General features: G+C 55.2%; 1 protein-coding gene across 3 annotated transcripts in view; it reads left to right on the forward strand.

Annotated features, from left to right (window-relative positions):
- The window catches only part of COL22A1 (collagen type XXII alpha 1 chain), a 131,463-nt gene that overhangs the window by 99,852 nt on the left and 19,240 nt on the right, over positions 1–12,371 (forward strand). For all 3 annotated transcript variants that reach the window (XM_080646832.1, XM_080646834.1, XM_080646833.1), the window contains 6 exons: positions 4,251–4,304; positions 5,251–5,304; positions 5,576–5,629; positions 6,777–6,830; positions 8,675–8,728; positions 10,671–10,724. In XM_080646832.1, coding sequence (XP_080502958.1) covers positions 4,251–4,304; positions 5,251–5,304; positions 5,576–5,629; positions 6,777–6,830; positions 8,675–8,728; positions 10,671–10,724 — 324 coding nt within the window. The remainder of the gene's footprint in view (positions 1–4,250; positions 4,305–5,250; positions 5,305–5,575; positions 5,630–6,776; positions 6,831–8,674; positions 8,729–10,670; positions 10,725–12,371) is intronic.

Consider the following 12,371-nt stretch of genomic DNA (forward strand, 5'->3'; position numbering starts at 1 on the left):
AGCACGTGATGGGCTGTGGGACTGGGATGTGCAGTCTTACTGGTTAAGGCGCTTTTCCTTTGGAGCTGTGTGGCCTTCGGCAGAATCCTTGACCTCTCTGGGCCTCACCTTCACCTCTCCCTAACGACAGTAAGAACGGCCTCCGCGGCATGTTAGTGTGGGAGGATGTAGGCCCGGGGAGAACGTGGCTCTCGTAACATCCGTTAGGCAAGTGCTGGGCGAATGCCGATGCGTGTGGATGGTGTTGGTGACCCGCACAGGAGTGAGGCTCGCCCTGCGGCTCCCAAAGCAGTGGGTGCTCTGGCTGCCGGAAGGAGTGTCTGGCTGTGGCCTTGGCCCTCTGGGGACAGCAGTTAGCTCTAAGAAGAGACTGCATGAGCGCTGGCACGGGGCCAGGGAGGGGAGGGGGCCACCTGCCACCCTCATCCCCGTCCCCCAACCCTGGGGCTCTCCTGGGCCCTCCCTGACCCCCCTGTGGCCTCTGCGGCTGCACGCTGCGGCCACCACCCATTCCAACGTTTTAAAAAAGTGCCGCCGCGGCAGCGGTCCCTGTGGCCCGCCTGGGACACAGCGTGGCTCGGCCGCCCAGAGAGGCAACATCAACCGTCAGGAGGCGAAGGCGCTGGGGCAGACCTTCCGGTTGGGATCCCCTCTGACCTGGGACGGTTCTCACCTCTCGCCCTTGTTTCCTCTCTTTCCACCCGTCGCTGCCTCAGTCCGGGAGCATTCTCACCAGCCATCCCTTTATTTATTTATTTATTTATTCATTTTTAATATATTTTTATTGATTTCAGAGAGGGAGAGGGAGAGAGAGACAGAAACATCAACGATGAGAGAGAATCACTGGTCGGCTGCCTCCTGCACGCCTCCCACTGGGGGTTGAGCCCACAGCCCGGGCCTGTGCCCTGACCGGGAATCAAACCCTGACCTCCTGGTTCATAGGTCGATGCTCAGCCCCTGAGCCACGCTGGTCTGGCCCAAGCGTCCCTTTAAACAGTTCCCCCCAAGTCAGGAGATGGCGAGTGGGGGCAGAGATGGGCCACACTTCCAGGCCTGAGGCTGTGTGGGGAGAAGAGAGAGGGGTGAGTTGGTGACTCGCAGGGTAGGCAGGTAGGCAGGCGGGCCGGTGGGCACCGAGCGTGGGGGGCACAGCCCTGGCTCTGGAGGCCAGCTGCTCCCCAGCCTGGCTGCACCTCTTCTGCGCTGACGGACACTTGCTGGCAGGGTGTGGGATCTGGGCGGTTCGTTAACTTCTCTGAGCCTCAGGCCCCTCCCCGGGCCGAGCTCACGGAGAGGATGAGGTAGGCGGCGTTCCCAGAGCGCCCGCGATGGTGCAGGCTCGGAGGGAGCGTGGGACACGCGGGAGGAACTCTGAGCGCCCGCAGTCATCGCTGCTCCAGTGATAGCAGCATCGCACGCGGCTGCAGGCTTCCTGTCTGTACTGCGACAGCAGCCCCACCTCGCGGCGTCATCTCGTTGGCTAGATTAGAAAGCATAGATGTATTGAATACGTGTATATATACACTAGTATAAATATATTTTTGTATCAGCTCAGGATATTAACATGGAAGTGCGTGAAGCGGGTCTCACTGGGGGAGCCCGGCAGAGTGCCCAGCGAAGAGGGGGCGGGGCTCGGGGAGTGTCAGCCCTCTCTCCTGGGAGGAAGCCAGTCAGGTTGGGGCGCTTGGCTGGCTTTGAGGCCCACCTGCGTGGAGAGGAGACGAGGACGGCCGTGGAGATCCGGGAGCCGCCACGTTTTCATTGTCAGGAGACGGGGCTGGGAACCACGCCAAGCCCAGACCGAGGCTGGAGTGGGAAGGAAGCATTTGCTTTGGAAGCAGTTGTCCTAAATGTCAGAGGGCCCGTGGCCGACCCCCGTCCCATCTCTTCCCTGAGAGCATAACGGGGCTGCAGACGGTGCTGGCTTCGTAGGCTTGAGAGCAGTAGAAAGAACCCACGCTGAGATGTGGGAACAAGTGCCCCCCCCGCCCCCCCCCGTTTTCCTGCTCGACACGGGGCACGGGTTCCTGTGGCATTCCGCCCCCACGGCCCCCGGAGGCGGGGTGCCGTGCTCAGCAGTCAGTATCGTCAGGAACTGCGGCCACGGTGCATCCTTCCGGGGCAGGGCTGGACGTGATGTTTCAGCGAGAGAACTGGGGGTTCTGGACCAGGAAGGCCCCACTAGCCCAGTGGTTCCCGACGTGGTGCACGCCCCACCGGGGGGCAGTTTGATGTTTAAGGGGGGCAATTCAAGAATGAGTTACTAACAGTGAATTTTGTGCATTTCTTACGGTTCTAGGGGCCTCATATACAGCATATAAACTTACATTGTGACATATTTATGCATCTCAGTTCTCTATTATATGTTCTGAAACTTTACTTGCTATTTCTTCATATCACTTCATATCATTGTTATTTTTTATAACTGTATATATATATATATATATATACACACACACACACATATATATATATATATGTATATATATATATGTATATATATAATTGATTTTTTTACAGAGAGGAAGGGAGAGGGAGAGAGAGTTAGAAACATTGATGAGAGAGAAACATCAATCAGCTGCCTCCTGCACACCTCCTACTGGGGATGTGCCCGCAGCCAAGGCACATGCCCTTGACCAGATTCAAACCTGGGACCCTTGAGCTCGCAGGCCGACGCTCTATCCACTGAGCCAGACCGGTCAGGGCTATAGCTGTTTCTTAGTGATGTCTTCCTCAGGACTTCAGCTGTCCTTTCGTTCTTTCATTTTTCTCTCTCACGGGTGCCATGTTCTCTGGAAGCTTGTTTAGACCAAGTTCATGGCCTTTTCGGCTTCCTCCCCGTGACCAGGAGCTCACTTTTTGAAGAATAAGAATTCTATGTCACGGGGCACCAGGGTGTCAGAGATCCTCGGGGGCCACGGCCAAGAAAAGGCTGGGAACCGCTGGGCCAGGTGGACCTCGCCCATCCTTCCTTCACTGATGAGCAAACTGGGAGCCAGGCCCGGCTCAGGGATGCGGAGATGCGAGACCACAGGCCTGGAACCGGAGCCGACCGACTCGCTGCCAAAGATGAGCTCTCGCTGCACCAGGCCTTCTCTCAGGCGCCGGGACCTTCTCCTGTAACCACGTCTCCCGAAGCACATCTGTTCTCCAGCGACTGCAGGGCCAGCGAAGGGGCCGCTCAGAGACGGGCCTGTGAGCGCTGCCTCGGGCTGGGCTCTGATGGCGTGCGTGGCAGGCCGGGTGTTACAGTGTTTTCCTAGCCAGTGATGCCGACGACGATGGTGGTGACAGCAAGGACGAGAGGGCGATGGCCAGTGTTCACTGGGAGCCAACAGTGCACATGCCCCTAGCCTGAGCGTGCTGCGGACTTGAGCTCACTGAGCCGCACAGCGTGGTCACAGACGCTGCGATTCTCGTTTAGAAGCCAGGACACAGAGTGGAAGGACTTGCCGAGGGACTCACGTCAGTAAATGGCCAAGGCGTGATTCACACCCAGAGTGATGCGAAATGGCCATTGTCACCAGTGCATTGAGCTCTTCCAGTGCCAGAGCTCCGTGCTAAGCGTGTTCCACGTCTTCTCTGGTTTTACGTTCCTAACGTTTCCCGGGGTAGGCGATCGCCATTGTCTCTGTTTGTTGATAACAAGGCCAATGTAGGGTTTAGCTGACCAGCTCAAGGTCCTGCAGGGGGTCAGGGAGGCTGCCCCGCCCATCACCCGCTCAGCTCCCCACTCCTCACCCCATACCTGCCGGGCAGTGCCCAGACACCGCTGGTCCTGCTCCCCTCCCTGCCCCCCTGTAACACCCCACGTTCCTCCCACCTGACCCTGCTCTCTGCATCCTGAACCTTCCAGCCCTCCCCCACCCCCCGCCCCGGCACACTGTAGCCAGAGGAGCCCTTCTGAAACGCGGGGCGGCCACACCTCCTCCTCGTGGTTTCCAAAGCCCCCAGCTCCATCCATATTCAAGGATCGACCACGAGGCTCTCGGAAGGGGGCTCTGCCTGTCTCCCCAGCCCATTTCTCCTGCCCCACCAGCACCCCACGGCCCGGTCACCCCTCCCATGGGCAGTCCTTCAGACTTTATTTCTGTTGCGGACACCCGCTGGGTCTGCAGCAGGGACTTTCTCTGTGACTGGAGAAGGAGCGGGGAATGAGCGATGAGTGGGTGAATGAGCACACGCAGACGCCCCCTTTCGCAGTGTAGCTCTAGCGAGATTCGCACTGACTTGCGTTCTTGTTCTTGAAGGGAAGTGCAGGAGAGCGCGGAGCAGACGGCGAGGCGGGGCCGAAGGGCGACCAGGTAAGCGCGCGGGGATGAGCCGCCCCCTGGAGCGGGGAGGCTGTCTCTCCCGCACCTCCCACCGCTTCCTGAGCGCAGGGGGCTTCGAAACATCACACGTCCTGCTTCCCATCTGGATTCCTCTGGATCCTGGTCACGCTCCCACCCCCAGTTCTCCGAGGAGCCTGCTTTTCATTGGTTTTGTGTGAATCCTCTCCTGAGAACATTTTCCCATGGATTTTTAAAAATATGTATTTTTATTGATTTCAGAGAGGAAGGGAGAGGGAAAGAGAGAAACGTCAGTGATGAGAGAGAATCATGGATCGGCTGCCTCCTGCACGCCCCACACAGGATCGAGCCCACAACCCGGGCCTGTGCCCCAACCTGGAATGGAACTGTGACCTCCTGGTTCCGAGGTCGATGCTCAGCCACCGAGCATGCCGGCCGGGCCCGCTGCGTTTCGGATGAGCCGTGGAAGGCACTGCAGTCCGTGGTGGACGGTGCAGCTTGCGTTCAAGGGGCAGGAGGGGAGGTGGACGGCAGGAAGTCGTTTATTTCAGGGCGGTTTGCTTGGCTTTGTAACGCGGTTGTGTGAAACGTTTTTGATTTATTTTTATTGTTGATAGTATTACAGCTACCTCCCATTCCCCCCCTCCCACACTTCACACTTGTTTAGTTCTTTCTAAAATTCGCCTGGACTCCTCTCCGCATGGAGACAAGGGTCTTTTCCTAAAATAACTGTATGATTGTCGCAGTGCGGGCACACGGCCCCTGTAACCCGCTGGGGCTTCCGCTGTGTCTGTGCGTCTGCTTGTTTCCCAGCTGTTGCCAGGGGGCCCTGCCCTCGCACGTACCAACGAGAGCGCGTCAGGGAGGACCCTGTGCCAGCCACGTGTTCTCAGCTGTCGTGGCCGCTCTCCCCATCTGTCTCCTCACTCACTCCCACGCCTTTTTCTCTTTTTCCCAGGGACGCCCCGGAGTTCCAGGCCTCATGGGGCCCCCGGGGAGCCCTGGGCCGCCGGTAAGCACCGTCTTCAGTCCCCTCCTCTTTCGACTCTGTCCCCTGAGCACCCCCCCCTTCTCACTCAGATGCTGTCTCCCCAATGTCTCTGTGTCCGAGATGAGCCCAGCCAGTGGGCAAGGCAGAGGCTGCCTTGGAAATGCATAAGCTCAGGCCGCTGGGCAGGGGGCAGGGCCCAGGGCGTGAGAGCGCATGTTGCTTCGTGCTCAGAGCCGTGCTCCTGACCGCGGCCAGGCGCACACACACTCACTTTCCGCTTGGTCGTCCTTAGGGAGCCGATGGAGTCGCGGGAGCTGCCGGACCGCCAGGCACCCAGGGGCCACCGGTACGTTCCTCCATCTGGGTCTGGGTCTGGCTTTCCCAGAAGCCCAAGTGCTCGCCCACCCTGCCCTGGTCCTCCCTCCGCCCCGCCCCCCGAGGGTCTGTCACTCCTAGTCCACCGCCGGGGCCACCTTCCACCTGGCCTCTAAGGTAAAGGCTCCGGTGACATGACCTGGGACCTGAGACCAGGATTCAGTTACAGCCAGCACAGGCCCACGTGGAGCCCATCTCCCCGTCCCTCGGGGTGGCTTCTGTGTGAGCAGGCGCAGGGAGAGGGAGGGCTTAGCGCTGACCCCCTGAGCCTGTGGTGATGCGCCAGGGAGCGTGCCATGCGAGGTAGCCGCTGTCAGCCAGTTGTGCAAAAGGCAGAGTGTCGCTAAGGGAGGGGACGCCAGGGGTCAAGGCCTGGGAACCACGACTGGTGAGCTGGCTCTGGATCAAGCCTTCGTCTCAGACCCTCAGTCCTGCTCACGCGGGGCTTCCAGAGCCTCTCCTGGACTCCGTGGGCAGAGGGGGCCCCAGGGGCAGGCATCGGGGCGTGGCCACTGTGCACACACTCGCTCGAAGGACCACATGGCGAATGAATGTCCCTGATCTCAGTGACCGCCCGGAGCATTAGGAAGGTCCTGAATCCTGATCCCCACTTTATTACTAAGGAAAGGAGGGATCAGAGAGGCGAAGCTACCAGTTCAGGGTCGCACAATGGGGAAGGGTCAGCACCAGGTCACAGGGGAAAGGTCAGCGCCAGGTACAAACCCTCCTCAGGAATCGCAGAGTCATGTTCCAGGTCTGGCTAAGCCGCAGGTCAGGGCCGGCGCCTCTGGACTCTGGTGCCAAGAGGACAGCTTCCTCCTGCTCAGATACCTTTTCCTCATCCGCTTCCAATCGCATCCCTCCTCAGTCCCTGTGACAGGGCCAGGATGGGACCCAGGCTACACACCAGGCTGCCTAGTCATGTGCTGCTCGGACCCCTGGCCGGGGAGCGACGCCGGAGGCAGGAGGCAGGAGCAGAGCACCGTTGTTTCTCACCAACGACCCCCCTCCCCACCCCCCCCGCCGAGCCCTCGAAGGCAGTTCTGTGTGACATCATCAGCCTGCAGAACAGCCAGTTCGAGAGATTTGATGGTGCTTTTCTGTCTTGGATCTTTTAGGGGAAAGAAGGTCCCCCCGGCCCCGAAGGCCCATCGGGGTTACCCGGAATCCCAGTAAGTGACATTTTAAAAAATCCAATTTCTCTCCTACACAAGTAAGCAAACAAAACTGTGTTTCACCTTCGTTAAAGCAAGACAAGGTTGCCAGGGGAGTTGTGTGTGTTATCGAATACTAGTGTCCCGGTGCACAGATTCGTGCACATTGAAATTAATTAGAAGAAATGTTTTAATATCGCTATTCACCCTTTCTCTATAATAGAAGTGTCAGAGATGAAAGAAAATTAGTAAAATGTATATGAAAATAATATATAAATTGATTAATAAATAATAACAACAGGATATAACAACAAAATCATGATACAAAAACAATAAAAACACGATATAAAAACAATGACTGGTAAGTGGATTAAACTCATTCTAATATCTCCCTGTATACCACATTAAGAGTAAAAACACTTTCAGAGTGCTTAACTAATGTCAACGAACACAAAGACATTCACGATGGACAATTACAGACTGAAACACGCATGCGATTGGCGCCAGTGAGAGCTTTATATGTATTGTGCATGAGTGTGTCAATGTTTAATTTTAAATTGCCAGTGCGTGTTGGACATTCGGCCGGTCACTTAGCCTTTTATATATATAGATAAAAGAAAAATAGTCACTCAATTAAATTGAATTTTTGGTGGGGTCTATCTTAGTATCATTCTTTTATGTACATATTTATTGTTGTTTCCTTATTTAAATAGTATTTTTGTCTCTCCACACATATATGTGTATGCATGTATACATATGTGTATGTGAATGGTGTCTATATATGCCCATACATTTAAGACAATAGAATCATGTATGCATACAGAATTGAGATAATTAATTATTGTGATAATATAAACATTTTCTACTTTCCACGCTGGTATTAAATGTTCATAAATTCCACCTACAGTCCATCTCATAAATGTCCCCTAATATGTGCGCTCATGTCTCTGTTGCCTCATGAATCTGTTTACAGTTAGTTTTAAGTCTGCAGTAGACTAGCTTGCATGCATAGCCCCTTTCTGATTCTGTGCGATGGTCCCTAAGGTGGGGTACTTGTCAGAGGCTAGTCCTGTCTGAGGTTCTAGGATCAAGCTGCATGATTTCTGGCCACAAGTGCTGGGCTTTTTAACTCAGCAGCCTTCCCACCAGGATGGAGCTCTCCGCTGTGTTAGCAACACGGCCGGTCCGGAGAGGCCAGGGCTGCCTTCTCCGCTGGGAACGAATCCTTGCCTGTGGCTGCAGTCTGGCCGGTGCCCGCTTCTGGGGCCTCCATGCCCCCCGCCCCCCCCCCTGCCGCCACCGTGCCTTCTTTCCTTTCAGCCATACTGGCTTCATTCTGGTTCCTAGGACACCCGCATCCTCCCCTCTCCTGGCCACAGGGCCTTTGCACGTGCATTCCTGTCTGCCCAGAAAGCCCTCTCCTCACCCCTAGTGAACAGCAGATGCCTTTGACCTTTGCAGCCCCTCGTGAGCTCCAGGAGCCGTGCTGAGTGCTGTCCATCATTCAGTGTCCTCCTCATCTTGGTCAGCACTGGCGTCTCCCCCTCCTCACCGCCGTGCTCAGAGCCCAGACACGAGGCCCATCGTCCCACGTTTGACCTCAGGAATGTGTCCTGGAGGGCCTCCTCTAGATCGACAGCAATAACGAAGAAACGTTTGCAATCTCTCGATCTTTTTATTATTTGCCAGACACTGCGGACCAGACACCCAAGCCCGAATCTCAGTGCTGGGGAAACACCAGGAAATCAGACCAGTTCTGGTGGTTGAAACGCCTTTTTAGCTGCTACGTGTGAATGGAGCTGCGTGTGTCCCCCTGCCCCATGCATCTTGGGACAGATGACCCATGTGAGTTTCTCTTGCAGGGAGCAGAAGGCAAAGAGGGCAGGGACGGAAAACCTGGCAGCCCCGGAGAGCCGGTAAGGGACTGACTTCTCACCATTCCATGGGCCCAGGTAGCGCTTTCTCGGTAACAGCCGCTACGTGTCCAGGAGCTGCTCCAGCCTGGGCACAGTGAAGGCTACTTTCTATGCATTATTTCTGCCACTTCTATACTTTAGGGACATGGATGGATAGATGATGGATGGATACACAGGTAGATGGATAGATGATGGATGGATGGATACACAGGTAGATGGGTAGATGATGGATGGATACACAGGTAGATGGATAGATGATGGATGGATGGATACACAGGTAGATGGGTAGATGATGGATGGATACACAGGTAGATGGATAGATGATGGATGGATACACAGGTAGATGGATAGATGATGGATGGATGGATACACAGGTAGATGGGTAGATGATGGATGGATACACAGGTAGATGGATAGATGATGGATGGATGGATACACAGGTAGATGGATAGATGATGGATGGATGGATATACAGGTAGATGGGTAGATGATGGATGGATACACAGATAGATGGATAGATGATGGATGGATGGATACACAGATAGATGGATAGATGATGGATGGATACACAGATAGGTGGATAGATGATGGATGGATACACAGATAGATGGATAGATGATGGATGGATACACAGATAGGTGGATAGATGATGGATGGATACACAAGTAGATGGATAGATGATGGATGGATACACAGGTAGATGGATAGATGATGGATGGATACACAAGTAGATGGATAGATGATGGATGGATGGATACACGGGTAGATGGATAGACAGGCAGCCTTTTGAGTTGTCTGCTGCATAATTTTATATTGGAGTCATTTGAGCCATAATTACAATAATAAAGAATGCCATATAGAGACTCTGGAGCCAAAATGCCTGGGTTAGAACCCCAGCTGTGTGACCTTGAGCAGATCGCTCACCCTCTCTGTGCCTCAGTGTTTGGCCTGAAGGGGAACAGCAGCCTCCCTCATTGGGTTCCAGTGATAGTCTCCCATGAAGTGCTCCATTCTACTGCATGTTGAACACCCTGAACAGTTGCTGTTGTGAGCGTTTTTCTGCTGGTAACGGGCCAGTGATGGGATGGCCAGCCCACCGACTAGGGGCCAGAAGCCAGGCCCCTATTCCCTCCGATCACAGAGACCAGTGAGGGGGTGGCCCTAACTTACAGCTGAGACCCAGACCCAGACAGAGAAGGGCACCCCGCGGTCTCACAGCTAGGCTTGGATAGCGGTTCCAGCCAACCCGCTGGAAATCGGATTGTGACCCACCCTCCTCTCTCTACAACTTTCTCTCTGAGTCCAAGGATGCCCACACCCCCACCCCTCGCCACGTGGGCCCCATCGGACCCTCCAGGTGCAGATGCTGTGCACCCTGGGCCGGGGCAGGCGCCCCGCTGTAAGGAGGGCCCCTCGCGCACTGGCTCTCGGTCATGGCCTGGCTCCACCCAGGGCAGTGTGAGCTGCTGGTGGCGAAGAATTGGAACAGTGAGAGGGAGGACCAGGCCCCGCCAGGAGGCACGGCCGCCGGGGCGAAGAGCGGCCTCTTGGTGTCCACGCAGTGGGCGTCAGGCCGCCTGTGCCATGGTTCACTCGGCCACGTTTCCTTGAGCCTCCGTGTCCCCAGTTGTAACGTGCGGTCGTTACCAGCTGCCGGGAGGGGCCGGTGGGGAGGTGAGCCCTTTAGGACGGGGAGTCTGCGTCACTTCTCCAGCAGCCGGGGCGCCTCCGAGAAGGCGAGGCCGAGGAGCCAGCACGTCCCAGGGGCAGCGGGCCGGGTGCGGGGTGACGGTGTGAATGGGTGACAGTGGACCGCAGAGCCGGGGTGGGGCTGACAGGGAGGCAGGGATGGGCGTGTGGAATGTAGTGCTCGGGAGCCCAGGCAGCAAGCATCGGGGGATCCCTTACGCTCTCCGCAACCCCTCTCTTCCTCTTTCCTCAGGGCAAAGCAGGAGAGCCGGGCCTGCCAGGACCAGAGGGTGCCCGCGGGCCCCCCGTAAGTGGTGTGCATGTGTGAACATGTGTGCGTGTGCGTGTGTGCACATGTTTTTGTGTGCTTGCATGTGTGTGAGTGTGTGCATGTGTGTGTAAGTGTATGTGTGCATGCGTATGTGTGTGTGTATGTGACTGTATGGCTGTGTGTGTGAGTGTGTGCATGAGAGTGTGAATGTGTGACTGACTGTGAGTGTGTGACTATATGACTGTGTGTGTGTATGACTGTGTGTGAGTGTGTGACTGTATGACTGTGAGTATGTGTGTTGTGTATGTGCACATGTTTTTGTGTGCTTGCATGTATGTGAGTGTGTGCATGTGTGTGTAAGTGTATGTGCGCATGTGTGTTAGTGTGTGTGTATGTGTGTGAGTGTGTGACTGTATGGCTGTGTGTGTGTGTATGACTGTGTGAGTCTGTATGGCTGTGTGTGTGTATGACTGTGTGTGAGTGTGTGACTGTATACTGTGTATGTGTGTATGACTGTGTGTGAGTGTGTGTATGACTGTGTGTGACTGTGTGACTGTATGGCTGTGTGTGTGTGTGTGTATGACTGTGTGACCATATGGCTGTGTGTGTGAGTGTGTGTGAGTGTGTGTGTGTATGACTGTGTGTGAGTGTGTGGCTGTATGACTGTGTGTGTGAGTGTGTGTGTGTGTGAGTGTGTGTGAGTGTGTGAGTGTGTGTGAGTGTGTGTGTGTGAGTGTGTGTGTGTGAGTTTGTGTGAGTGTGTGTGTGTGAGTGTGTGAGTGTGTGTGAGTATGTGTGTTGTGTATGTGCACATGTTTTTGTGTGCTTGCATGTATGTGAGTGTGTGCATGTGTGTGTAAGTGTATGTGCGCATGTGTGTTAGTGTGTGTGTATGTGTGTGAGTGTGTGACTGTATGGCTGTGTGTGTGTGTATGACTGTGTGAGTCTGTATGGCTGTGTGTGTGTATGACTGTGTGTGAGTGTGTGACTGTATACTGTGTATGTGTGTATGACTGTGTGTGAGTGTGTGTATGACTGTGTGTGACTGTGTGACTGTATGGCTGTGTGTGTGTGTGTGTATGACTGTGTGACCATATGGCTGTGTGTGTGAGTGTGTGTGAGTGTGTGTGTGTATGACTGTGTGTGAGTGTGTGGCTGTATGACTGTGTGTGTGAGTGTGTGTGTGTGTGAGTGTGTGTGAGTGTGTGAGTGTGTGTGAGTGTGTGTGTGTGAGTGTGTGTGTGTGAGTTTGTGTGAGTGTGTGTGTGTGAGTGTGTGAGTGTGTGTGAGTGTGTGTATGACTGTGTGTGACTGTGTGACTGTATGGCTGTGTGTGTGTGTGTGTATGACTGTGTGACCATATGGCTGTGTGTGTGAGTGTGTGTGAGTGTGTGTGTGTGTGTGAGTGTGTGTGAGTGTGAGTGTGAGCTGTCCCTGGTGGAATAAAGCATCAGCCGCACGGCTAAGACGCGGTGGGTAAGGTCTCTGAGACGGTTGGGCCCGGGGTTCAGGCCCCTCCTTCGGGACCCGGGGCTCCGCGGCGGGCTCAGTGCTTCCATGCGCGGTTGTGCAGCGTCTTCCAGCCTGCAGCCACGGGCCGTGTCGTGGTTCTAAGGCTCCTTGGTCCTGTCCTCCTGGTTTTCGTCCCCAGGGCCTTTCCCTGGACGATAGAACCTGAGCAGG

Source organism: Plecotus auritus, assembly GCF_963455305.1.
Source record: "Plecotus auritus genome assembly, chromosome: 11".
Classification (NCBI taxonomy): domain Eukaryota; kingdom Metazoa; phylum Chordata; class Mammalia; order Chiroptera; family Vespertilionidae; genus Plecotus; species Plecotus auritus.